At 47.7% G+C, this 27,337-nt stretch overlaps 2 protein-coding genes across 4 annotated transcripts in view; one reads left to right on the forward strand and one right to left on the reverse strand.

Moving 5' to 3' along the window:
• The window catches only part of Ppil2 (peptidylprolyl isomerase like 2), a 25,371-nt gene extending 5,774 nt beyond the window's left edge, over positions 1-19,597 (forward strand). Inside the window, exons 5-21 of one of the 3 annotated variants that reach the window (XM_055610230.1) lie at positions 2,075-2,126; positions 6,454-6,505; positions 8,763-8,854; positions 9,443-9,532; positions 10,212-10,287; positions 11,842-12,002; positions 13,505-13,580; positions 14,164-14,270; positions 14,654-14,743; positions 15,035-15,068; positions 15,469-15,586; positions 16,697-16,753; positions 17,457-17,529; positions 17,620-17,682; positions 17,856-17,992; positions 18,326-18,447; positions 19,391-19,597. In XM_055610230.1, the coding sequence (XP_055466205.1) occupies positions 2,075-2,126; positions 6,454-6,505; positions 8,763-8,854; positions 9,443-9,532; positions 10,212-10,287; positions 11,842-12,002; positions 13,505-13,580; positions 14,164-14,270; positions 14,654-14,743; positions 15,035-15,068; positions 15,469-15,586; positions 16,697-16,753; positions 17,457-17,529; positions 17,620-17,682; positions 17,856-17,992; positions 18,326-18,422 (1,375 nt within the window). In that variant the 3' untranslated portion in view covers positions 18,423-18,447; positions 19,391-19,597. The other 2 variants (XM_055610232.1, XM_055610229.1) reach the window with 2 other exon arrangements.
• A 2,239-nt stretch (positions 19,598-21,836) lies between these two features.
• Positions 21,837-27,337, reverse strand: part of Ypel1 (yippee like 1) — a 20,257-nt gene continuing 14,756 nt past the window's right edge. Inside the window, exons 4-6 of the mRNA XM_055610266.1 lie at positions 25,915-25,958; positions 25,416-25,524; positions 21,837-22,936 (exon numbers count right to left, since the gene is read on the reverse strand). Of these exons, the coding sequence (XP_055466241.1) occupies positions 22,847-22,936; positions 25,416-25,524; positions 25,915-25,958 (243 nt within the window). The 3' untranslated portion in view covers positions 21,837-22,846. The remainder of the gene's footprint in view (positions 22,937-25,415; positions 25,525-25,914; positions 25,959-27,337) is intronic.

Here is a 27,337-nt window from a genome sequence, read left to right on the forward strand (position 1 = left end):
ATCTATCTATCTATCTATCTATCTATCTATCTATCTATCTATCTATCACACTTTATTCACTTTGTATCTCAGCTATAGCCCTCTCCCTTGTCCCCTTCCAATCCCACCCTCCCTTCCTCATCTTCTCCTATGCGCCTCTAATTTTTTTGTGTATGTATGTATGTCTGTGTGCACGAGTGCATGCCTGAGTGTGTGGTATTTGTGTATGTGCAATTGTGTTCAATTACATGTATCTGTGGAGGCAGAGGTTGACCTCAGGGGTCTTTCTCTGTTGCTCCGAGACAAACCCCTGTTGGCGAACTAGGAACTTGCTGTTTTAGGTAGACTAGCTGACCAGCAAGCCCCATGTCTGCCTTTCTCAGTGCTTCCAGCTCCCACTAAAGTCACAGATTGTATGCTGTCTTGTCTGGCTTTTACATGGGTTGTGGGATACAAATTTCAGGTTTTTATGCTTGCATAGAAAGCACTTTTATTCACTGAGTTGTCTCCCCAGCACTCTATTTAATTTGACTGAACAAATATGGCAGGATTATTGATACCACTTAGAGAAAGGAATGTTGAGTTTGTGGCTCTGAGCAGGGACAAATTCATCAAAATCTTGTTCCTAGAAATCTCTTGAGGTCTGGGTGAGAGTCTTTGGGAATTGGGAGGAACAACAGGTTTTCAGGGACAAGGCAGAAGTGCGCAGTGAGCTCTAGAGGCAGTATTAACTGGCAGATGCTGTTGCCATGCTTGGAATGGAGATGGGTGCCCAGCTCCTTACCTGTCTGTACCTGATGTGGAATAGTGATGCCCTGGATACTCTCTGCTTGATAAAAGCAGAGCAGTAATGAAAGGTGCATTGTCCCCAGGATGCATTACACCCTATTTTATGTTCTAGATTATGTTATCTTTGCTTTATGTTTCAAGCTTGTTTTACATTCTAAAGTTTTTTCTAAAACTTATTAAAAAATGGAAAATACTTCAGTAGAACATTTTATCATAATATTCTCACTATCCAGGATCATCACTGAATGTTTATGCTCTCTTGGCTCTGTACACAGATTTTTTTTTTTTTTTTTTTTTTTTTTGGTGGGGTGGAAAAGTTAAGGGAGGTCTCTCTTTGTTGCCCTGGCTAGTGTTGAATACCTGGGCTCAAGTGACTTCCTGCCTTCATCTCATAAACAACTAGGCTTACACTGTGCATTGGCTCACCACCATGCATGACTGCAAGTATAATTTTTGATGCTGACCCAGTTTTTATTGTTGTTGTTCTTGGAGACCGGATTTCTCTGTATAGCCTTGACTAGCCTTGAACTCATAGCAATCTGCCTGCCTCTGCTTCTCTGAGTGATGGGATCCCAGGCGTGTGCCATCAGGCCCAGCTAGTTGATCCAGTATTTTTTGTTGTTGTTGTTTGCCCTTTTACACAGTTAAAGTTCTTGTTGGTATGTAACTGCAGTAAAACTCCTGCAAATGCCGAGTGTAGCTTAGTGGAAAAGCACATTCTTAGTGTGCCCAAGGCATTTATTCAGTCTCCAATACCAGACAACCCTGGTTACTGAATATACTTGAAAACACACGAATCTACAAATGCATGCCCACTCTGAAGAAGGTGTTCTTTCCTTCTGTAGTGGGTTGTGGCCCTAGGGCCACAGGTGTTGTCACAGACAGCTACATGCTCTAGTGAATTTTTAAAAAGACTTATTTGTTTATTTTGGTTTTTTGAGACAGGGTTTCTCTATGTAGCCTTGGCTGTCCTGGTTTCACTTTGTACACCAGGCTCGAACTCAAAGAGATCCGCCTGCCTCTGCCTCCCTGAGTTCCAGGATTACAGACATATGCCAGATTTATTTTTATTTTATGTGTGTGGATGTTTTTGCCTGCATGTGTGTCTGTGTAGCGCATTTGTGCAGTGCCTGTGGAAGCTGGGAGAGAATATTGGATTCTCTGGAACTAGAGTTACAGATGGTTGTTAATTGCCATATTATGTGGGTGCTGGGAACTTGGGTCCTCTGCAGAAGCACCAAGTGTTCTTAACTGCTGAGCCATCTCTCCAGCCCCTGTGACACTTTTTGTTCTCTCTTCCCATCAGGAACATTCTTCCATGGCTTAAGAAGTATGGGACCAATCCCAGCAATGGAGAGGTAGGTGGTCATGCAGAATTCCATGTTACAGGGAGAGCTGTGCTCCTGGCTTTGCTTTTCTCATGTACTCACTCCTGGAGAGCTGCTCACAGGGCCTGGGAGTGACAGCCCTCCACCTTCCAGAAATCTTGCCTCTGTGTACACATGTGCATGTACAGTTGGCCCTCTATTTGCAGGTTCTATGTTCTTGGATTCAATCAACCATGCTCAAAAAAGTATCTGTTGAAAAGTTGTGTCTGAACTGAATATTTATACACTTTTCCATGTCATTTTCCCTAAACAGTATCAGAAAGTAATTATTTATGTAGCATTTAGGTAGCAAGCAATCTAGAGATGGCTTAACATTGATGGATTTTTTTCAAATATTACAGCATTTTATGAGACTGGAATGTTTGTGGATTTTGGTGTCCTGAGCAGTCTTAGTACTAATCTGTCACTGTACGCCGCTATCTATGTCTTTGTTTGCTCAAGACAGATCTTACTGTAGGCCAGGTTGTCTCCTCACTCACAGCAGTCCCACCCAGCCTCCGTGTCTGGCTGGATCACAGTATGTGACTCATCTGTATCTTGCTGTGTGTGCTCTATAAGGTGCCGGGGAGTTTCAAAGGTGTTAGTGCAGAAAGCACAGCCTTTTCTCTGAGACTGTGTCTTTTAAAAAGGATGGTTTATTTTTACATGTTTATTTTGTGTGTGTGTGTGTGTGTGTGTGTGTGTGTGTGTGTGTGTGTGTAAGCCTGCATGTATAGCTGTGCTGGTGTATATGCCATGGCACAGGGTTAGAGGACAGTTTGTGAGATTCAGTTCTCTCCTCCCACCATGTGGGTTCTAGGGATCTAACCAGGTTGGCAGGCTTGGTGACAAGTGACTTTACCTGCTGAGCTGTCTTTAGTCTTGTGTCTATCTGTGACTGAGGTGTACTGAATCTTCTGTCATTTGCCAGTCGCAGCAATAATGTGGGCCCATGCACATTTCTTGAACACACAGGAGTATTATTCTAGGACTACTGAGTCAAAAGTAGGTGCATTGTCAGTTTACACAATTACTGGCCAGCTGCCCTTGAAAATTGTTGTAGTATTTTAAGTTCTTAAGAACAGTGTGCGGGGGAAAAAAAATGCTTCTTGCCTAAGTCCTTGACAATTCTGGGACTCATCAGGGTTGGTTTATTTTCTTTTTTTGGTTTGGTTTGGTTTTTGAGACAGAGTTTCTCTGTGTAGCCGTGGCTGTCCTGGAACTTACTTTATAGAACAGGCCGGCCTTGAACTCAGGAGATCCACCTGCCTCTGCCTCCAGAGTGCTGGATTAAAGATGCGCACCACCACACCTAGCTCAATTTGGTTTTTTGTTTGTTTGTTTGTTTTAAATGGGCAAAAAGAAAAAAGAAAGCTGTATTTATATCAACTAAGCCTCTTCCTGTATGACCTGTATACAGGTCCAATACTGGGACTTTGGAAGAATATTTGCAGATTTAGACTGTAGCTCATTCTCTAGCCACTTTCCACACATTTTAATCAGCCTCTGGTCTTTTGGTCCCTTTGCGACTCCTTTCCTTGTGTGGGCCTTATTTTCCTTCAATTCAGCTGTACCTGTTAAGAAGGCATCAACCTAGTTGGGCACCATGGTGCACACCTGTGATCCCAGCACTTTGGGAGGCAGAGGCAGGTGGATCTCTGTGAATTGGAGGCCATCCTGGTCTACAAAGCGAGTCCAAGACAGCCAGGACTACACAGAGAAACCCTGTTTCAGAAAAACCCAAATAAAACAAAACAAAAAGAAGGCATCAATGTGGCTTGTCCAGGGCCCAGTGTCAAGGGGCAGTTAGGTTAGGTGTGTCACTAAAATGACACAGAGAGGGATGGTGAGGAAAGAGGGAGGATAGATGGGCTGAGGATGTCTCGTAGGAGCTACTCCTATGCTAGTCCTGAGGATAAGAGAGATGATGGTATTTAGATGTCGTATTGGGGAACCTGGAGTTAGTCTGGATAGGTTGGAAGCCCAGACAGAGTCATGATCTGACCTGTGTTGAGGATAGCTCTGGTGTTGTCAGGAAGGTGCTCTAACGAGCCCAGTGGCCCCAGGGAGAGCAGTCAGGAGTTATGCGAGGTGCGGTGTGTGAACTTGGGCCAGGTGGGAGGCAGAGAGAAAGAGCTGTGGAGACTAGACAAGCAAGATGTTTCAGAGTCCTGTCTTTGAGGCACAGTGATGTCTTGGGGACAGGTTCAGTGCAGCAAGAGCCTCCTGAGCAGGTGCCATGGTCCTGATCAACAGTAAGGGCTGGTGGAAACTGGTAAGCAGTCCAGGTTCAGGATCTGAGGCCAGGCCCATTCCACTGCTGGTGACTGACCAAACTTGTTACCTCCTGGAAGAGCCTGTTTTGAAGTAAGGTCCCATCTACAGGTTTCTGGGGGTTATAAAACTTGGGGGAACATTTTTCAACACAGATCTAGGGAACTCTTAATGTAATGTGTTTAGTCTGGTGACTCTGCCGTTCCTGTCAGAGCAGATCATTTTGCTTCCTCCACTTCTCAGCCTGGGATAGGAGCTCTCTTGGTAAGAACCCTGGGCTTGGGGTACAGCTCAGTAATAGAGCACTTGCCTAGCTTGCAGAAAGTCTTGGCTTCCATTTTCTGGCACATCCCTCCCCCAAAATTCCACACACACAAAATCCCGAACAAAACAAAATAAAAGCCTTTAAGACTCCACCTACTAGGTGGCAGGAAGCTGGCCACAGTCTTACTGTCCCTGGTGAGTGTCTGGGCCTGGTGTGGGGTTCCAGATTCTTTCCAGCATGGATGTATGTGTTGCTGCCTGCTTCTTCCACTTGTTGAAGAAAGGGAGCTGTGCTATCCAGAGAGGTCTTAGACTGCTTCCAGAGCCTGTGAGCTCTCTTGAGCTACCTGGGGTAGAAGCAGTTTGCTTTCCTTCTTGGAGTTCCTCACTTGAGAGTGTGACCAATATTTTCTGCTGACAGCCATGGAGCTTCAGCAGCTTTTTCTGAGGCCCCAGCCTGGGAGGACATCTTTTAGGGCTTTCTCGTTATGAGGTCCCTGCTGCCTGCCTGTACTTTGTAGTTGGTTGGTCTCTGCCTTCCTGATCTCTGAGGCTGTGACTGACTAAGGATGTCAACCTGGGGCTCTCCTGCTGCAACCCTGCCCTTTGCTGTCTTATTCTCTGTTGCCACCTCTGATGTCTTAGCTATCCTCATGGGCTCTGTCTCTTTTCTGGTGGACACTATAATTCAGTTACACCTAGGTGCTTTTTATGTTTACACTCTGCATCACAGCTGCTCTTTGGGTATCGAATCTTGTCATTTGGGCTATTTTCGGCAGCTGCCAAACTACATATAGCTCTTACTTTGGTCATGGCCAGAATCTGGGGCCATTTCTTTTTTTATGGAATCCCATAGGGTGTGTTCTATCATAATGCTCCTAGTCTGTGGGCATGTTGTTTTTCTCTTTCCTGCTATACCTAGGTCCTTACTCATGTTAAGCACTGAGCTACATCATCCACTTTCAATGTTTTGTTTCCTTTGAAAAAATATTTGTACCTTAGGATAAGCAGAATGCGTAGGTACTCTCATTAGCTTTATTTGTTACATTTATTTATTTTGTGTATTTGTGTGTGTATAGCACATATGTCAGGGTACAACTTGTGGGAGTTCTCTCCTTCCTCTGTATAGGTCTTGCTGGACATGGAACACATCATGAGGATCAATGACTAGCACCTTTGCCAGCTGAGCCATTTCTCTGGCCCTCCTACTAGTTTTAGAACTACTCATTTTGTTGTTAAGAATATGATGTGGCTATTTGAATGCCATGGTGCAAATGTGGCCAGAGGACAACTCTTAGGAGTTGGTTCTCTCCCTCCACTATGGGTTTTGGGGTTGAGTTCAGGTTTTCAGGCTTGTCTGAAGTGGTAAGCTATCTCAATAGCCCTACACTCATTTTCAATTTCAGAAGTCATGTGTACTTCCCGTAGAAATGTTCAGACAAGAACTGAATATGGAGCTCAGTAGTAGAGCACACACTTGGGATATATAAGGTCCTGGTTTCGGTATGTGGCTCCTCAACATTTAGCCAGTGGTATGTTTACAAATCTGGGGATCTGCTCACAGCTGGCATCTACAGGTACATCAATGTAACTGCTGAGGCTAGCCATTCCTCAGGAGTCCTGGCTGGTCTTGGAGACTTCCCAGAAAGACTTTTGCCTTAGTGTAAGCTCTAGAGGGTGAGTCGGGCAGAGATCTCTCTGTTCTGTCCCTGTTACTCCTGACTCTAGCCTCTGTGTTACTTTACCCTTTACTCATTATTGTTAATTATATGTCTTCCAGAAACTTGATGGGAAGTCCCTGATCAAGCTGAACTTTGCAAAGAACAATGAAGGTGAGAGTCCCTTTTGTAGCCAGCTCTAGAACTGGCCCACAGAGCCCCCATGCTCCTACTCTCACCAACTTCTCTTTCATAATCAGGCTTTCCTTCCTTTTTTCTTGTGGTCAGATGTTGAATAAAGGTCCAAGTAGTTTAGGTTTAGGTGGATCCCACAATGGCAGTTAGGCTGTTATGAGCTGCTGGTGCCATAGTTGGGCTTGTTCCATACCTGGCTGTGGCTGTGGCCTGTTCATGGCCATAGGTGGAAGTTGCTCAGCCCAGGGCCCAGTGCGGCCAGCCCAGCTGTGGTTGTGTGTCTTTGGGAGGCATTTCCAGTCTGTTCTTCATTATCATTGCTGTCCTTCATTGCTGCTCCTTCAGACCTCTGCCCCACTTGGAGCCTCCTGCTCCAAGTCTCCAACCCTCTTGTTGCCTATCCAGATAATGTAGCTACAGTTCCAGCTTCCCTTTTCCTGTCTTGGGTCTGATCTTGTGCAAGTTCTTTGTGGTCTTGGCTAAGGGGTCTCCTTTCACGCTGGTATGGGAACCGTGGGTGAGCTTGCTGTCAGTGTTCACTGGGCATTTTCCAGGGAAATGTTGCAAGCAAAGGTAAGGCAGGTATCTCTCTTCATTGACCTACAGCAGCCTTGGGTTCATAGGCCGTGTGTCTTATGTTGAGCAGATCTTCCTGCAGTGTCTGCCTGTGGATCTGTAGAGAATAAGCAGGTGGGGATGAGGTGTGTGCAGGTGTGCGTCCGTGCATATGTGTGTGGGTGTGTGGCCTTGAGTGAGAAGAGCTTTTGTTGGGAGGGGAGGAATCTAGGCAGGAAATATCCTCTCTGTTGTAGACAAGTAGAGGAAGGAAAAGGGCCAATAGGACACCCATTGAGGGCCGCAGACAGGATCTGAGAGAAAACATGGTGAGAGGGAGCTGCATGAAGATCTGGGAAGAATATTCTAGGCAGAAGGTACCGGCAGAGCAAATGCAGACATATGCTCGAGGGTGTCCATGCATGCCAAGAGTCTAATACTGTTGAATCCATGTGAGCAAGGGGTAGAGTCTGGGCATTTGGGAGAAAGAGGCAGGTGGATCTCTGTGTTCAAGGCCAGTCTGGTCTACAGAGCGAGTTCTAGGACAGCCAAGGCTACACAGAGAAACAACAAACCCAGAAAACAAAAACAACAGAAAAAATAATGACTTATATCTTCAGAATAGCATTGTGACACTTAAAAATAAATGAATGGGAGTTCCCTGGTCACATCAAATAACTAGTGGTTAAGTAGTTAAATTTCCATAAGATGTGTGTGAGAGATTTTTTTATTTTGAAACTGAGGTGTTTTTTTTTTTAAATTTTGTTTTGTTTTTTGTTTAGGTTTTTTTTTTTGTTTTGTTTTGTTTTGTTTTGTTTTCTCTGTGTAGCCTTGGCTGTCCTAGACTCATTTTGTAGACCAGACTGGCCTCAACCTCACAGAGATATGCTTGTCTCTGCCTCCTTGAGTTCTGGCATTAAAGGCGTGTGCCATCATGCCTGGCTGAAACTGAGATTTTTATAAATATTTCCAAATGCATGTAGGTGACATGTCTATTTGCCCTCCCCCTGTTTGTCTATTGGGACTCACTAAACAAGACCCTTGCTGGATGTGAGATCATCTATTGAGGCAGGAATATGCGTATGCTAGCTGGCTGGCATTTGCCATAGAAAACTAGGTGAGGAGGGCCAGGGTAGTGGTGGGTACTGTGGATTATGAGAGGTAGAAAGCAGTTGTGACAGGTTTCTAGAAAGATAAGCCACATCCTATATGGCATGGCTTTAAGGGGAGAAGGTGGTCACCTAAGCCAGTCTGGAGGCTATCAGACTATTGTGAGTAAGGCAAAACAAGGGTTTGGTCTCGTAGAATAGCATAGGAATGGAGCATGAATGGCTGCCATCCCTGTGGTTTCCAGGTCTGCTCTAAGGTTCTGCCTTCTTCCTTTTATGACCCCTACTGGTTGCTCCCTCTTTCCCTTTCTCCCTTTGCTCCCTCTCTCCTTTTCTTGTCACACTGATTCTCAGAATCAAGAGTGCAGAATTAGCACATGCTAGGCAAATGCACTGCCACTGAGACTCCTTTTAAATTTCACCTTGAGACAATGTGCAGTTAAATTGTCCAGTGGCCTTGTGCTCTGTTCTTCTGCCTCAGCTTCCTGGTAGCTGGAGTTATAGATATGTGCTATTATGATAGTTTAATTAAAGCTCTTGAGGGCTACTAGCACTGTGTGTGCTTTCTCTAGGGCAGTATCACTGTCCAGTGCTGTATTCCGTGTTCACTGACAACACCCATATTGTGGCCATCAGGACAACTGGCAATGTCTACACCTATGAGGTAGATCCCCATTTCTGTGAGTGCTACTGTCTAATGTTGGGCCCTTGAGTGTGCTTTGGGAGTATTCCAACAGCCTGGCTGAGTGCTGGAGGTGAACCAGGAACAGTGAGCATGCCTGTCCTCATGGGCTTTATAGCCTCCAGCACAAGACATCACCTCTGGCTAGGTAGCCCTCCTACTTTATGAGGGTTTAAAATAAAGACCAAGTGACCTGAAACCTAGACAGGCAGGTCGGGCCGCCTAAGCACGGTTCCTTGTATCCCAGGAACACGCCTTCTCCATGTCTTCAGCATGGACCAACTCTGGAAGGAACGTGCGAGTAAAGGGAGATGGGAGGACACTAGGTTCTTAAGAGGGAGGAGGTTCAGGTTGGTGGGAGGGACAGGAGCTGTCTCCCTTCTCTACTCCATCTAGGACAGGGTGCAGGAGAGCCCATGCTGGACCTCTTGCTTAAAGCAGCCTGGTTGGTTTGGCTAGTCTCTGCCAGGAAGATGAGAACACCCCCAGGGCGGCTCTATGTGTGCTTGTTTACCTCTGACCTCCCTGCTGGAGCTTAGAAGGGGCCTCCATATCTCTGTCCTGCAATAGGCAGTGGAGCAGCTAAACATCAAGGCCAAGAACCTGAGGGACCTGCTAACTGATGAGCCCTTTTCCAGGCAAGACATCATCACCCTACAGGTAAGTAGCTTCACAGGGACTGCCTCCCCTTAACCCTCAGCTCCACCGTCTTCCTCCCAGCTTTCCTCAGGCTTGATGGCCTTCTACACTGTAACATCCCTGGTTGCTGCTCCCCAATTATTCTTTAGTGCCACACCCCTTTCCAGCAGCCACCATGGACCTTGGCTGCCTTCTGGTTCTGATGGCTCCTGTATCAAGGATCCTATATCTGCCCCACAACCATTTTAGGCATCAGGACACTTAGGCTGCTCTGCAGGTCCCACCCCACTGCTTCAAGAGCAGCATCTGGCACCTTTGTCTCCATGGTAGTGGGTGAACGGTGAAAACTGTCAGAAAACGGGGGTTGGTCAGGACAGGCTTAAAGGACTCTGTGTGTTACTCCCATCTGATTGAAGCTTGGTCCCATGGCTGCCCAATCCATATCCTTTGCTACCTGGCAGTGAGCCTTGCTTCTTGTTTTTGTGCCCTGTAGGCAGGGCAGACTGCTTGGTGAGCAGCTAGGCAGGCTGTGCTCTGGACCCATACCACCTCTGATTGTCACAGTGTCAGGCACAGCCTCCTTCTCTGCTCAACTCCCTAGTTCTCACTTGGCTCAGCTGCAGCCTCTTCCCCTGAAGGTGCCTGAACAGATGCTTGACACAGCCCTGGCTGTACTGCTGAGTGTTTCTTCTTGTCATAGGACCCCACCAATTTGGACAAATTCAATGTTTCCAGTTTCTTTCATGTGAAGAATAATATGAAAATAATTGATCCAGGTATGAACAACTAAGGCTGCTGTGAGTAGAGTATAGGTATGCTGCTCGGGCAAGTGCTTCCTTCTTAGGGGTGGGGATGTGTGGAGACCCAGACACTGTGGCTCTAGATTGGGCTTTTGATTGGGCTGGAGAGATGGCTCAGAGGTTAAGGGCACTGGCTGTTCTTCCACAGGTCCTGGATTCAATTCCCAGCAACCACAACCATCCATAATGAGATTTGGTGCCCACTTCTGGCACGTAGGCATACATGCAAGCATTACACGGTGTAAATAATTAGCTTTTAAAAATCTTTTTTAAAAAGGCTTCAGATTTCTTTATTTGGTGAAGCCCAGGCTGTCCTGAAATATGCTGTATAGACCAGGCTGGCCTCAAATTTGCAGCGTTCCTCCTACCTTTGCCTTCCAAGTGCTGGGATTATAGGCATGCACCACCATGTCTGTCAGATGGTTAGAGAAGCAGCTGACTGTAGTCTTGGAAACACTAAGACACCTCTCTTTCCCTTAGCTCTGGTGGCCCTGTGCTTTCTGGATTCCTGCTGGCTACTGCTCCTTTCAGGGCACAGTGATAGGGGACTGCAGTGAGGCTCTGCGTGCTATCAGACCTGTGTGGGTGCAGACTGGGCCCTTGGTCCTCCTGCTTTCTGTGTTTGGCCCATACTGTTCAGCACACTATAACATACTATATAGTGGCTGGAGTTTCTGTTTTTCTTTTCTTTTGGTTTTTCGAGACAGAGTTTCTCTGTGTAGCCCTGGCTGTCCTGGACTTGCTGTCTAGATCAGGCTGGCCTTGAACTCACAGAGACCGCCTGCCTCTGCCACCCTAGTGCTGGGATTAAAGGTGTGTGCCTCCAGGCTCTACTATGGCTGAAGTTTCTGAGCTCTCTTGTTCTATACCAAGGGGCCAGCTAGACTTATGCCTAGAGTTTAGTTGGCTCCATCTCAGCAGGAAGCAGTACTCCTGAGTCAGTGTTCATTAACACTGTGGACCAGTCAGGATTTAGAGAGGTAGAACACATAACTAACTCGGGATAACAGCTCAGGAGACCCAGAGGCCAGGCCTAGGGATGCTCACTGCCCAGTAAGTTATAGTCTTTGGCCTAGCAAACAACATGTGGCATAGATAGGACATTTCATATATGAAATACCAAACTCTGCCTTCCCTTGAAATAAACACGTTTAAAATCACAAAAGCAAAACATCATTGTGAAAAGATTGTAGCATATAGGTAAAGAGCAGGGTGACACTTTTAAGTTCAGACCATCCCAAGACTCTCTTGACTGTATGAAGGATATCCCCTCCAGGGCTGGGACCATGATGTTGTGTTCTGTGTGCTCCCTACCTTGCTGCACCTACTAAAGCTGCTGCCAGATGACCAAAGGTATTAAGTCTGGCTGTACTATGATGGCCAGAGAACCCTGCCCTCATCAACCCACCTGTGGCTTCTCATGTGGCCAACTCCATCTCTATTCCTGTTAGCTCATCTGGATCTTGAGACTCTTTGGGGCCTTGGCTATCTGAGGTTTTGGCTGCTCAGTACCTGTATACTGTTTTGTAGATGAAGAAAAGGCCAGACAAGACCCATCTTATTATTTGAAAAATACAAATGCTGAAACCAGAGAGACATTACAGGAGCTCTACAAAGAGTTCAAAGGAGATGAGATTTTAGCAGCCACCATGAAGGCCCCTGAGAAGAAGAAGGTGGACCAACTGAATGCTGTGAGTGGGTTGCTCTGGCGCTGGGGAAGGTGCTGACAGGGTCTGGGATGCATCTGGAAGTATGATGGCTGGGACCCTCCCAGTACTGTGGGGCTCTCCAGGGCTGACGTGGTTGGGCTCCAAACAAATAAAAAAGGAGTCGCATACTCTTGGGGCAGAGGAATGGTTGAGAAGCTGGGGTCTGTGGGAACAGTGGCTCAGCAGAAGCAGGGCTGTCTTGTGCTATGGGCCCTGACCCAGGCCAAGCTACCTGCTGTCTTTGGTATTCCATTTCAAGACAGAAACAGAAGGGCTTGCAGGTCTGTGATGGAAGGGAGGGCTGCGGTTGCTAGGGTTACCAAGGCCTCAGACCTTGCCTGGGCCTTTCCTTGGGCAAGCCTGCTTGTCTGCCCTAGGTCCTATCTACAGCTGTGATGCTAGAGTTCAGCACATTTAGCCGATAGGCGGTGTCTTTCTCCTATTTAGGCTGAGTCTGGAGACTCAGCCTAAATAGCTATGGGAAGGCAGAGGTGGGGTCTCCCACATAGGGAGTTACCCAGGAAAATTTGGAAACTAAAGTTCATCGTTTATAATTTCCCTATCTGAACACAGCCATTGTATTCTGGGTATTACTGTCTTGTTTAACAGTCCTCTTGGGTTTTTTTTTTTTTTTTTCCTTCCCCCTACATGATGACAAAATAATTTATTCCCTTTACCATTAAAGAGATTGTGTTTACTGTAAACTGTATGTAACCTGGGCTAGAGAGATGGATCAGTGGTTCAGAACTCTTGTCCTTATGGAGAATCCAGGCATGTTTCCCAGGGGATCTGACTCCCTCTTCTGACCTTTGAGGGCACCAAACATGCACATGGGGTATAGATGTACATGCAAGCAGAACACCCATACACGATCATTTTTTTGGTTTTCAAGACAGGGTTTCTCTGTGTAACCCTGCCTCTCCTAGAACTTGCTTTGTAGACCAGACTGGCCTTGAACTCACATAGATTGACCTGCTTCTGCCTCTCAAGTGCTGAGACTAAGGTGCATGCCACTATGCTTGTTGGCATAATCATTTTTAGGAAGAAAGAAAAAAAGGCTGGGGTTGGTGGTACACACTTTTAGACCCAGCACTCAGAAGGTAGAGGAAAGCAGATCTCTGAGTTGAAGGAGAACCTGGTCTACAAAGTGAGTTCCAGGACAGCTAGGGCTACATAGAAACTCTTATCTCAAACAAAAACAAATAAGAACCCTTCAGAAATAAACTTATAACTGCCTTTGTATTCTTATCCTGGAAGAAGGCTACCCCTGTGAGATAGTTCTGTCTTGACTTAATATTGTTAGTTGCAACCTGTTTGAGGCCTTGCGCCCTAATTCCCTCAACTAGGCCTTCAGTTGTTCCTCTTGGAACCAGAAATCTGGTCTTTTGGTCTTGGCCACTTCTCCATCTATGCCTGTGGGTGGTGGTGAAGAAGGCTGCCCTTGAGAGGTCATGATAGGGTGTGAGCTCATGGTTTTCTTGCAGGCCCACTACTCCACAGGGAAGGTCAGCGCATCCTTCACCTCTACTGCCATGGTACCTGAGACCACACATGAAGCAGGTAGCTGCCTCTACCTCCTCTGTTCACTGGGACAAAATTCACATGGGTAACAAGTGGGGCTTTCTGTGTACTTGCCTCAGCATCCCCACTGTGCTTTTACTTAGAGTCTCTGGTGGTCAGTGGTTATAGTGGGGTGGGTCTTCTTGGTAGATGGTCTATGTGTTGAGTCAGTCAGGAGGCTGTGAGTGAAAGGCATTCTCACCATGTAGTCTTATCTTTTATTGTTTGTTTGTTTTGTTTTTTGTTTGTTTTTCAAGACAGGGTTTCTCTGTGTACCCCTGGTTGTCCTGGACTCCCTTTGTGCCAGGCTGGCCTTAAACTCACAGAGATCTACCTGCCTCTGCCTCCCAAGGCATGTGCCACCATGCCCAGCTCTTGTCCCTTGACTTGAAGTGCTCTGCACTCAGGCCCCTAGAGCCTCTAGCATTAGATTGTTCTTGATATGACTTCCCTTAGCCTCTGGCTCCTTCACTTTTCTCAGAGCTAGTGCACATTGGTGCTTGTCTTGTGGCAGGCCATGGGGCCTGCATGGAGGAGCTATCTCAGGTACAGGACAAGTTACAGAGTTTGGACTTGTTTGCAGCTGTCATTGATGAAGATGTACTACGCTACCAGTTTGTGAAGAAGAAGGGCTATGTGAGGCTACACACCAACAAGGGTGACCTTAACCTAGAGCTGCACTGTGACCTGGTGAGTATGGTGGCTGTTCCTGGGTAGTTTCTGGGGCCATTAGGTGGTCATGCCTTAAATGTGGAGCTATAGTTAACTTTTATGAAGTCTTGCCTAACTCCAACCGAGAACCAAAGTGCCCTTTCTTCCTTCCCTGGAGTGCCATTAACCACACAACACACCTCCTTGGCTGCTTGGTAGGTGTTTGTGCAAATCCTTGGAAAGGGATTTGCTTGGCTCCCTCTCTGTTCTATCATATGGCTACAGGAGTCTTGCTTAACTTTTGGAGGTCAGACTGAACCAAGGTCTACAGACAGGTAGTTTCCTGCTATGATGAAGGCCTGCATGTCTCGTGACTCTGCTATTGACCACTGTGCCTCATAGAGTGCTGGGATGTTTTGCAGACACCAAAAACCTGTGAAAACTTCATCAGGCTCTGCAAGAAACAGTATTACGACGGTACCATCTTTCACAGGTCCATCAGGAACTTTGTGGTGAGTGGTACAAGCTGGTGCTAGCTGTAGATGCTTGATGACATGGGCATCATCCAGGAGACAAATGGGCTTATACCTGCCCTGTTCCAGGCACCTTGTTCAGACTGTATGGCCAGGGCAGGGTCCTTAGGTGTGTCTTGTGCTGGCTCTTGAGACCTGAGGTCAGAGAGGTCCCTGTGCTCCCTGAAGGACATGCCTTTGGGAAGCCTGCGCTCAGTTAGTGGGCAGGGTGAGCAGTGGGTGACAGGCACCATCAGAGCCAGTGACCTCACTGGGTTTTGTTTTTTGCAGATCCAGGGTGGTGACCCCACAGGTACAGGCACAGGTAGGTGCTGGTACCAGGCCTGTTTCATTGGAATAATGCAAGGGGCTGTTCTGTGGGGCCTAGTAGGGTGCCGGGTTTGAAGAGCTCTGATGTAGAATCTTTCAGAGTTGGAGGTGTGGGGGTGGCTTGCAACTCAGCGGTTGGCCTTCTGAGCCACCTTGGGCGTTCCTCTTAGTTTTCCCAAAGTGAGGTTAATTTTCTCTTTCCTAAGCCTCGGGATCATACCAAGGTTGCTTTAACCCTTCAGCCCCTGACCCACAGGGGTGAGTAAGCAGTCTCAGCTTGTATGAAGGCTTTGGGATCTAGGAGTCATCAAGGAGGCTACCTCAAGGCCAAGACTCCCTGATGCCTCTGGACTAGGTTCTGGGGCTGACTGCGGCCATGCTCCTTTCTGTCCCAGGTGGCGAGTCATACTGGGGCAAGCCTTTCAAGGATGAGTTCCGTCCCAACCTTTCGCACACTGGCCGAGGGGTGCTCAGCATGGCCAATTCGGGGCCCAACACCAACAAGTCTCAATTGTGAGTCCAAGTGCAGTTATTTTTGCTCAGCTGCTGAGGGTGGTCTTCTCCCTACGAGTTGTGCTAGGCCAGGTCAGACCAGACACGGTACTACACACTCAGACTAAACATGGGTCCCTGCAGTGAAGGAGGCCAAGTCAGCTGCTGGAGTAGCGTGCCGAGCTGTGGGTGGTACTTATGGGCAGGTCCTCAAAGGCCTCTTAGGATAGGTCAGGCAGAACTAGGAATATGTACCACATACCTGTGAGGTGGAGGCAATAAACAGCTCTGTCATCCTTGTTTCCATAGTGAGTTTGAGACTAGCAAGGTCAAATGAGTTTTTGTTTCAGTAGCAGGAACAAAAACTATGAGTTCAGCCAGTAAGAAGGGTTAGGCTAGGTATGCACAGGTGCAGGCTTTATGTCTTTGGGATATGCCTGTTGGCCTCAGGAATGGCCCTACTTGCTTGTTGGGTGATGTTCATTGCAGCTTGCAGAGTCAGTCTTCTGTGGCTAAGAGGTGTGGGCTGTCAAGATGAGGCTGCTGTCCTGTTGTCCCAGTAGGACTGTGTCCTGCTACTCTGGGTAGGAACCTCGTACTTCCTGCACTGCAATCACATCCACTTCCTGCCTTCCACTTTATTTAGAGATCTGTGTAGCTCAGGCTTCTGTGCTGTGATTGCAGGTGTGAGTTCCCATAGCCACCTTGTGCTTTCCTCCTGTATACTGTCTGTAGTCTGGAGCTTCTAAATAGAGTTTCTAATAATTTGGGCTGTTTCACTTCACCTTGGAGGCCTGATTCAGTCCTCTGCCCTTGGCAGGGCTCATGATGGGGTTGTGCCTCTCAATCCATTGCCTTCCTCCAAATAGCCAGGCTCAAGCCTCTAGCCTCTCCTGCTTGGCTTCCATGGAAAGTTGCCAGGTAAACTCTGGGCTTTCTCCAGGGAGCCAGAGGTCTGGATTTACCTGTGTGGCCTTAGCTGAGACAGGCAATGGGAAGGAGCACACAAGGTAAAAGGAAGCTGCCAGATGGGAAAGGGCAGACAGCTTCTGTTGAGCTGTGAGTACTGGGACTAGAGAACACTGGGTGGGGCGGCTTGCTGTTTCCCTGATCTCATGTACTTGCCCCTAGCTTTATCACGTTCCGCTCCTGTGCTTATCTGGATAAGAAGCATACCATCTTTGGACGGTAAGCATAGATGCTGTACATGTTTGTGGTGCAAATGTGGGCCTTCACTGCTTTTCCCCAGACTTGACTGGCTATCTCCCTCATACTAGTCCTGCTTCGATGACTTAGGGTATGTTTATAGGGGGAAGGTTGGCTCTCCGGGCCTGTGGGGCCAAGGAGAGGAGACATACCCAGGCAGCTCTAGCTCATATTTCTTCTCAAGGTACCTTCTTGGAAGTCTAAACCACACTGCTCTTTCTCCTCATCCCCAGGTCTGATGCAGAAAGGCCTAGATAGTATTTTTGCTTGGTGGATCACACAGTCTGTACTGATAATTCAGTTGTAGGGGGAAAAAGAGCTTGGTACAGTGATACTCCCAGCACTTGAGAGTTGGAAGCCCAAGGATTATTAGTGCTTGGCCTGTTTCAGTTACTTAGTGAGTTTGAGGCCAACCTGGGTTAGTAAGATCCTGCCTCAGCAAACTGGGGGAAACAAAGTGTGGAAACAAGGATTGTGATTTCACCAAAGTAACACTTTAGTCACCAAACCTGGCTGGGTATGGTTTGCTGCTCCCTTCTCTGCTGTGGCTCATCCTGTCCTGCCTAGTCTGACTCTCTGAGGCAATATGCACTGTCTGTCAGTCCTCTTTGTGGTTCCTCTTGACTTTGCCATGATGGTACTCTGCTCAGGGAACACAAAGCCCCAGCCCTGTTCTCTGCTTCAGGGTGGTTGGAGGTTTTGACACATTGACAGCTATGGAGAATGTGGAGAGTGACCCCAAAACTGACCGTCCCAAGGTATGTACCTAGGGAGAACAGAGCTCCACTGCCTGTTGGGTGCTGGTTGGGGGAGACTGCTGCCTTCTCACGGAGCCTTTCTGTCACCAGGAGGAAGTGCGTATATGTGCGACCACAGTGTTTGTGGACCCGTACGAGGAGGCCGATGCCCAGGTGAGGAAGGTGCAAGATTGGCCCTGGGGAGGGTGCCAAGCAAGTCATGTCCTTATTGTTTGGGAGCAGGAGGGCACATTCTGAGGCTCCGGATCAGCCACCGCCCTCCCTTCTAGCTGGGGTGAGAAGACCCCCCTGGGGCTCTGTAATCAGACAATTTTGCTACCTCCCAGATTGCCCAGGAACGGAAGAAGGCACAGCACCAAGTAGATCCAGAGGCCAAGGTCAAGATGAGCCAGCCCCAGCCTAGGAACCAGGGCCCCCAGACATACCGCCAGGGGGTGGGCAAGTACATCAACCCAGCAGCCACGTGAGTGTGATGGATGGGTGACATCTCCTGTATCCGTCTAGAAGCTGGGACCTCTCTTCATGGTGCTCCTAGGGGGTGACCCAAGCGATGGCAAAAGCATCACAGACCAGACTGGAGACTACAGCTAAGGGGTCCTGCCTTATGAGAGGGTCTAGACAAGATCCCTCTGCAGGGCCAAGGATGTTTTCATAGTTGGAACTGTGGGAGCAGATCTTTGTAGAGACAGTGCTTCTGAAGGGAAGGCTATCTGTGTATAGCGTTTCCTCAAGCAACTCAAGAGCATAGGCTCCCGGCTCTTTTGTGGCAACTGCAATATTTTTCTTCATGTCTCAGGAAACGAGCAGCAGAGGAAGAACCGTCAACCAGCACAGCTATCCCCATGGCCAAGAAAAAGCCCAGCCGGGGCTTTGGGGATTTCAGCTCCTGGTAGCAGCAGGCTGGCCTCATGGATCCTGGTAGGGATGCTGGGCTGTGGGCTTCCAGGTCTGCCTTTGAGCTTTCTGCCCTTGTGGTTAGTTTGGGCTATGAACCAATAAACCTCTTGCCAGTTTTGGCCCCTAGGACCCTTAGTGTCGCCATCCTCATCTGTTGCCAATGGTCTGGGATTAGTGAGGAAGGCTGTGTTCTACCCTCCCCACATGCCTCTGCCTCAGGATGGCTGCGTATCAACTCAGCACTGTTCCTCAGCCAGTGCCACCACCTATGTATCCTGTTAAAAATGCAGATTCTTAAGAGGCCCCTATAATTGCAGCATTCAGAATACCAAGGCAGGAGGATTGAGTGTTCAAGGCCAACCTGGGCTATCTAGAGAGACTGTCTCAAAAGAACTTTAGATGTGGAGATTGAAATTGGTTCTCAGACCCTAGTCTGGATCCTGAACAGGAGCTTCTACTCCCAGGCTACTTTGACAGGGTCCCATGGGGCTTTATTACCTTGACACCACTTCCATAAAGCATGCTTGGGACAGGCATGTGTGTCCTGTCTACTTGGCTGCCTGCCTTTCTGCATTAACCACGATGATGACCTGGTGAGCCCAGTTAGTCAGTAGCTTGTGCTGTGATGACAGCCAAAGGTCCTTTATAAAAAGGTGGCCTCCCAGCTGGGCAGCAGAGGCAGGCAGATATCTGTGAGTTTGAAGCCGGCCTGGTCTACAGAGTGAGTTAAGGACAGCCAAGTCTACACTACCCCTCAAAAAACAAAAACAAAAACAAAAACAAACAAAAAAGTGGCCCCAGTTACCAACTCCTTGTTTTGTGTTTTCAAACAGTCTGTCTTAGAAGTCACTGTGTAAGACCAAGCTGGCCCTGAACTCAGAGTCACCTGCCTCTGTCTATTCCTAAGTGCTAGGATTAAAGGTGTGCGCCATCCTGCCTGGCTCACCACTGCTTTTGATTCCAGGACAGCTGTCTCCTGGAAAGGATTCACTGGCTGTTGTGTGTCCAAACAGCTTACAGCCACCTGTTCTTCATTGCTTTCTTTGCCTTCCATCCTGAGCCCTCCCCAGTTGTTTCTTCAGAAGTGTGGGCAGATCCCCCCTCTGGAGGCAGTGTCATGTTGCTAACCACTCCTTAGAGTATGACCCATTAAATTGTAACTTAGGCTTGACTCTTGTTTTTTTCTTACCCCAAACCTGAATCCACCAAATCTCAAAAGTTCTTGGTTCTGGAATGTAGCCTGGTACTTTTCCATTTTTGATGTTAAAACCACAGGCCTGTTGTATTTCTGGGAGAGACTCTTGCCTCACTACCCTGTCTTTTCCCCTCCATTTCCAGTTGCTCCTACATGCACTTAGGGTCTGACTGCTGGTCATCCCTGACTGTTCCCTGAGGCCAGGAGAAAGTCTGTTCCTTGCTCACAGGCCAGCTACACTTCTCCAGCCCAACCCACTGCCTGGGGTGTCAGCTCAGGCCCTGGACTGTATTGCCGTTCCACCCTGCCTTCCTCTAGCCCTTTGGCTCCTCTGTTGATTCCTCTGGGTATAGGGAAGTGATACCTCACAGGTCACAAAGTGGGGCCAGATGCAGTGACACGCCTGTAGTCCTGGTTGGTAAGTGGAGGCAGGAGGATCACTGCACATTGTGGGTCGGTCAAGGCCACATGTCAAGATCCTGTTCCCTAAAATTAAAGAGGCAGGTGGTAAGACCTTATTTCAAAAAAGGCAAAAAAAAAACCAAACCAAAACAACAACAACAAAAAAACCCAGAGCTATAGAGTTGAGGTTCTCTGGGCAGACAGAGGCAATGATTGCCTAATTATCTTCTTACACTTTTCTCAGGCCACACTTAAAGCATCGGGACCCCAGAACCCCTAGGTCCTCAAGGGGCTCTGAAACCCTGACACATCCTTTGTTCCCAGTGGATGCTGCAAGAAGCTGTGGGCCATTTTCCATGGTACCATCTCTGAGACAGCAAGCACTGGAGAAACCTTGCTGTTTGACAACAGAAGCTTTATTTTTATATCTCACACAGACGTGCCACCAAGGCTGATGGCTCTGGCCTAGGGGACAGGGAGGCCGAGGGTACTTTGTATGCTTGAGCTTGGTGGTCCTGCTACTCGTGGTGAATTCCCTGTAGCTTCCAAGTCACTCTGTCCAGTCAGCCTTGCTCAGCAGCCTACACTTGTCCTCTTCACTCTTGTCCTCCAGCACAGAGGACAGGCCACCAGGGCTTATTTCCATAGGTTGTCTAGAGCTTAAACAGTAGCTTTTTAGACAGTAAAACTGGGTTTTGAAAAGTGCCTGATGAGCTCATCAGAAAATAAAGGACTTTTTTGAGGGGGGAAAAGTCTCATTTCTGATCTTTTCAAATACCTGACAGATGCCATCAAGAATAAGCATTAAGGTATAAAAATACTGTGTATATACTAACAAGATGGCAACAAAATAAACCACATTTCTAAAGTAAAGTGGCATTTATGACCTGGTATAACTCCCACTGTTCTGAAAAAAACATTTCTAAGATAGCTACAGAATGATACTGTTTAGAAACATAAGGTGAGCCAGTTTGACAGGTCACCAGAACACTGGTTGTGGTGTTGTGTCACTTTCCCCTGAAGCCAGCTCATGGTCAGTTCTTTTGGTTTAAAAAGTTTCTATCTCACAGAAGGCCAACACAAAATCTAAAAAAACTTCATAAAAGTTTTGTTGGTATCCATTACCCCCAATACAAAATAAGTCAAAGAGTACTAGCAAAAAGTTTCCAATCAGTGCTATCACAAAAGACAGTGCAAAGTGCTCAAGTAGAAGGGCAGGAAGCCCAGAACATAAAAAAAAAAAAAAAAAAAAAAAAAAAAAAAAAAAAAAAAAAAAAAAAGCTGTAAATATAATCTTAGTATATACAAAAACTGGTCAGAAGAATTCTCAAAGATTGTTCAATTGAAGTGAAGCATCTATAGGGACCTACTCAGGATGCCCTTGAGTTTCCTCCCGCTGTTGATATCTGGTCTCCTGTGCCTCAGCCACAAAGTTCCCACTTGTAAGGGTATTAAAAACTAGCCAGGGTGTTGTGTCCACTTGGAGCTGTAGACTAGTGTGCATTCCTAGATAAGGATGGCCTTTGGGCCCCTAGGCTTCATACACACCCACTACCTGTGCTGAGTTTCAGCAGTTACCTTACTGGGTGGAATTACCTTGTTCTGGGCCAGCTTTATTTTGGAGGGAACCGAGTAGTAGTTGGGGAGAGAGCAGCTTAGGCTAGGACTAGGCAGAGAGATTCACAGACCATGCAAACATGTCTTCAGTTGCCCAGGCATTTCTTATATTACCAGGCTTCCAGTCTTGGGCAAAGAAATGGCACCAAAATGTAGGCTTTGGAGTGAGTAGTGAGCTGGAGTAGACAAATGAAGTGTCTGTGCTGGCCAGAGGACCTGGGTTTAGAAGGTTTGGGGCTTTTAGGCTAACCACACCTCAGGCAGCGCTAGAGCAAACTGTGGCTGAGCACTCTCCTGGCATGTTGCTTTGCCCTGGGTCAGGTGCAAAAAAATTGAAACTTATCTGGGAATGGTTCTGGCCTCCATCTTCTGCAAACTGGTCACTCCTGTGGATGTATGGGGGATGATGGGTTGTGACCTAAAATCTGAGAGATCCAGGGCTTTTGGGAAGCCCAGACCCTTCCCTCTCAGGTCATGAGGTGACTCCAGGCAGGAAAGGTAGCTCCCACAGTATGCTAAGTCTTCCTTTATCAGGAGAAAAGAAAAAAAAAAATCTCAAGTTTTGAAGTTCTCCCTGCTGGTTCCGGCCTCTATGCATAACTACTTCAAGTACATCCAGGGTAAAAATGAAGCCCAGCCTACTGCTCTATGACAGGGACCAGCCCTACATACGAGCTGCTGCAGCACTGAGGGAGTCAGGAGCAGGCTGCGGTAGGCCTGGGCCAGCACACTCAGCCACTAGTGAAATAAGATGTGCATTGAATGTTTTCTTCTGTAGCTTCTCTAACATATCAGCAGTGGCTGGTTTCAACTTTTGAAGCATCATGCTTTGCACTTAAATCTGTTGGCTACTTCTGGTCACTATGCCAATGCTTGTGAAGGAGACCCTGCTTCTGTGCTTTTAGGGACTTGGCTTTGGTGAAGACACAGCCAGACTACGTCGAAGGCGTAGGGGAAAAGAAGGTATTAACTAGGCAGGTGAGTCATCACTTGGTTAATTCTTTCTCTAGAACTTAAGTTAGAAAAAGAATGCAGACTTCCAGAAACACCAGTGTACATGAAGGGGACTCAGATGGGGGCACCAAGAGAGAGGCCTTCAAGTGTTCAGACTGGGCTGGCCTGTGGGGTTAGGTTCAACAGGTATTGTCATCAAGCAGCTAGGTCTTCATCACACTCGGCTTTCACGGCAGAGTGTGCTGCTTCACTTTACTCCCAGCCGTTGTCTTTGATCATGTGGGCAAGTTCAATGATAAATTTTCCTTCCTTGTATTTCTGGCTGCTCTCAAAGGCGTGTTCCTTGTGGGGGAAAGTAGAGAGGTTTTAGGATACACTTTTATTTTCCTGCTTTACTTTCCTCTTGGTCAACAGTGAAATTAGTGGCATTATTTCCACCCAGACCCATGTGTCAGTGCAGGATGATTTTTTTTTTTTTTTCTTTTTGGTTTGGTTTTTGGAGACAGTGTTTCTCTGTGTAACCTTGCCTATCCTGGGCTCACTTTATATACCAGGCTGGCCCCGAACTCACAGAGATCTGTTTGCTTCTGCCTCCCCGAGTGCTGGGATTACAGGTGTGTGCCACCATGCCCGGCAGAGTCGCCTTGAACGGTTCATTACATTTACGAGGCATGTTAACTGTTCTGTTTCTGGCGCTGGGGAAGTAGCCTAGTGTGTGGCGTTTAGTGTGCCTGTGCCTCTGCATGTGGATGTTTCGGGAGGTCTGAAGGACAGTGATGGAACAGTCAGTGGCACACAGATGAGGCTGGGCTATACATTCCTGTTGTGTGCAGGCCAGTGTTGGAGAGGAGTGTTTTGATTGCCCTACGCTTTGAAAGTTTTATTATTATTATTAGGGAGGGGGCAGACTTGTGCACATGTGGAGGTCAGAGGACAGCATTTTGGAGTCTTCCATTTGTGGGTTCTGTGGATGGGACTCAGGTCATCACATACGTAGCAAATGCTTTCACCTGCTCAGCCATTCTGCCAGCTCTTTTATTTGACTTTTATTTATTTTTATGTGTATGGGTGCATCCCTGTTACATGGATCCCTGTTACATGGATCTTTGCATCATGTAATGCAGTTTCCATGGAGGCCAGAAGAGAGCACTAGATCCCCTGGAACTTTGTCAGCTGCCTGTCTCATGTGGGTGCTAGGAATGGAATCTGGGTTCTCTAGAAGAGCAGCTAGTGTTCTTAACTACTGAGCCATCTCTGTTCTCCTGTCTACTTTATCTTTTGAGGCAAGCTTTTTCATTTAACCTAGAGTTCACTGATCAAGCTAGGATGGGGAGCTGGCCAGTGACCTGTTTCTGCCTCCTCACCACTAGGGTTATGGACATATGATGCCACACTTTGCTCTTTACGTGTGTGACCGTGATCTGAACTTATGCTTACGCTGGCATAGCCAGCACTTTACCAACTAAATCTTCTTCCCAGCTCAAGTGCGGACCCTTTATGGGAGTATGGCCATGGCTGCTACCTTAGCATTTTATAGCATGTGGCCTGGCTGCGTCCCAGCAGGTGCAGCAGTGGGGAGCAGCATGCAGCAGTAACTACAGGGAGGACAAAAGAGGAGCGTGTAGACCCGGAACCAACTAGCTGAAGGGCTGGGGCTGCAAAAGCCTAGTGCTTTGCAGGGTGTGTCTGCTCCTTGGCCAAGATGATCAGACATTCAAGGAAAGAAGAGCAGGTCATCCTGACCTGTGAGAATCCAGAGCTCAAGAGAAGGCACAAGGGCTGGGAATATGGTGTAGTAGGTAGAGTACTGCCCACACAAGCATGAGGGCTAGAGTTTGCTAAGTGCCACTTCAGGGCAGACCAGATGTGGCAGCTGCCTGTGATCAGTTTGGGAAGCAGGCAGGAGATCCCTGGGTTGAGGTGGCTAACTTAAAGACTACCAGGATCAGTGAGTTCTGGATTTGGGAAGAGACTACCTTAGCAAATTAAGCAGATATTGAGGAGACACCTGACCTCAGCCTGCTTCCAGGTGCACACATGGAGACATGCATGTGGAGTGTGCACATCATCACAAGGTGACGAAGTAGAGATTGAAGAGCTGCCCAGAGCAGATGTCCACTGAACCACAGCAGGCTGGGGTGGCTCTCTGGAGACAAAGGTGTGCAGCAAATGGTGTTTAGCCTTTGCTGTAGAGGGTGCCCAGACCTCAGAGTTGGAAATAAGCCAAAGGCCAAGAGTGACAAGGTTGTCATATTTGAGATATCAGACCGACTTATGGGAAGAGCTGGAGACAGGCAGGGTGGCAACCCTCACTCACAATCTGAGAAAGCAGTCTTGGGAGGAGAGTCTGGGGACTGCCATGGCCCTTGTCCTGAGGGGGCTGCAGAGTCTGGCCTGAATGGGGGCACTGGTGGACATGGCATGCTCTGTTCTGTACTGTTTCAAGGAAACACTTGTAATCTTTATTATCAGACAGGAACTTCTGTCTCCACCTCCTGAGTGCTCACCCTACTTTGTTCTTTAATTGTGTGTTTGTGCATTTGTGTGCTGTGGTGCTTAAAGGAAAACCAGCTCAAAGCAGGAGCTGGTTCTTTTTCCCCACCATATAGATCCAAGGACCAGACTCAGGGTGTCAGGGTCGGCGGCAGGCGCTTTTACCCACTGAGCCATGTGGCTGGCTCAATGGCGAGTTTTATGCAGTTCTAGGGACAGAACTCAGGGGCTTTCTGCACAGTAGAGAAGTTCTGCCCTCTGAGTGATCTCAGGAGAACCTGCAGTGTTTGAATGATACCACCGTCCCTCTCCAGGTGCAGGTACTCACGTATTTCCACCCAAGCGTAGTCTTGCAGTTCTCACAGTAGATGTCGGCCACTGCATGCAGCCCAGTTAGGAGGACTCTCTCCTCAGCGGGGCCGCAGCCCACATTCACCCTGTCAAGACACAGGGTGACTGTGCTGTAGGTCCCCTTGCCCAGTGCCTTTCCCCTCCCTCACATCACTATGTGCACCAGAACCAGACTTTTCCTGATCCACACAGGCTGTTCAGCCCTCCCACCTCCACCTCGTTTCATATGCACCGAGCAAGCGAGCAAGCGCTGTACTTCAGAGCCAAACCCAGCCCACCATGGGAATCGTAGTCAGGCTTGGAGTCTAAACTCTCAGACACAACAATGGTGCTTTCAGAAACACACACACAGGAGCTAGATTCCTCCCAGTTGATCGAGGCATCTGGTGCGGGGCTCAGTTACATATTTAAGCTTTTAATAACTGAGCAGCCAGCGGGACAGAGCCAGACACACGAGTGAGACAGCACGTACTCACACAGAGTTGAAGAGGTAGGCTCGCCCCTGACTTCCCTGAAAGGACTGCAAAGAAGAAAAGGAAGTGTTAGCAGGGGGTCAGGCAAGGACCAGCCAGCTCTTTCTGCATGTTGGAGGAACAGGTGCAGTCAGCCCCACAAGTACAATTCCCGAAGCCATATGGATTGTGCATCTGCTGGCACAATTCCAGGTGATGGTTTTGAATCTAGACGACATCATTACCACTATGCAATTGTCTGCCCTGTAAATTCACAGCAAACCAAAGCTGGGCACTGGGGCCCATGTGCAGCTGAGGAAGGGAAAAGTGCTTGAACTGGGGCTTCAAGATTGGCCTGGATAGCTGTCCATAATCCCAGCACTCAGCGGCAGAAGCAGGAGGAACTCTGTGAGTTCAAGGCTAGCCTGGTCTGAGTCCAGGACAGCCAGGGCTACACAGAGAAATTCTGACTCAAAAACAAACAAACAAAACAACAAAAAACCAACAACATAAATTAAAACTGGCATAGCAGCTGTAACCTCAGTGCTGGGAAGATGGAGACAGTGGGTACCTGGGAGTTGCTGGCCAGCCAGTTGAGGGCTGCACAGTGAGACTATTTTTTAAGGGAGGGCTCTGTGGACCAGAGGGTTCCTTGTTAAGTGACAAATATGGACCTGAGACCGGTGAACTCTCATGGAGGTGGTTCTAGCTTCCAGTGTGCCAGAATCTGCTTCCGTGGTGTGTGCTGCTCAGTTTCACTAAGCCCAGAGCAGGAAGTGCACTCGGGAGAAAGGAGTCTGCTATGGCTGGTTGTTGGATTGTTAGGGCAACTTGCTGAAGGCTTGGGTCACAGCAGTGCTGTTACTGGAGCAAGAAAAGGCACTGGGAGGAAGCCAGGTCACTAAAGGCAAACCTCAGAGGTCACTGGCACAGTCTCTTCCTTTCTGTTCTCTACCAGCTGCCACATGCTCCTACCATGGGGTGGGGGATGGGGGGAGAGACACCGGCCACACATGGAAATCTCTGAAACCATAACACCATAAGTTTTTTCTTTATTGAGCTGACTGTACCTTGTTACTGGAACACAAAACTAAAAGTCACTCTCATCCCCAATACTTGATAGCCTGGCAGTCTATGTATTTTTAAGAATTGTATTTGTGGGGCTGGAGAGATGGCTCAGTGGTTAAGAGCACTGTCTGTTCTTCCAGGGGACCTGGGTTCAATTCCCAGCACCCATGTGGCAGATCACAACTGTCTGTAATGCTTATTCCAAGGGATCTGACACCTTCACACTAATGCACATAAAATAAAGTTAAATAAATAAAAATATTTTAAAAAAAAGAATTGTATTTGTGGCATCTTCCAACATGAAATGTTTATCTGATGCAATGGATAAGCCTCTATCTATCTATCTATCTATCTATCTATCTATCTATCTATCTATCTA

The sequence above is a fragment of the Psammomys obesus genome, unplaced genomic scaffold (genome assembly GCF_907164565.1).
Source record: "Psammomys obesus unplaced genomic scaffold, mPsaObe1.curated_primary_1811, whole genome shotgun sequence".
In the NCBI taxonomy this organism is placed as follows: domain Eukaryota; kingdom Metazoa; phylum Chordata; class Mammalia; order Rodentia; family Muridae; genus Psammomys; species Psammomys obesus.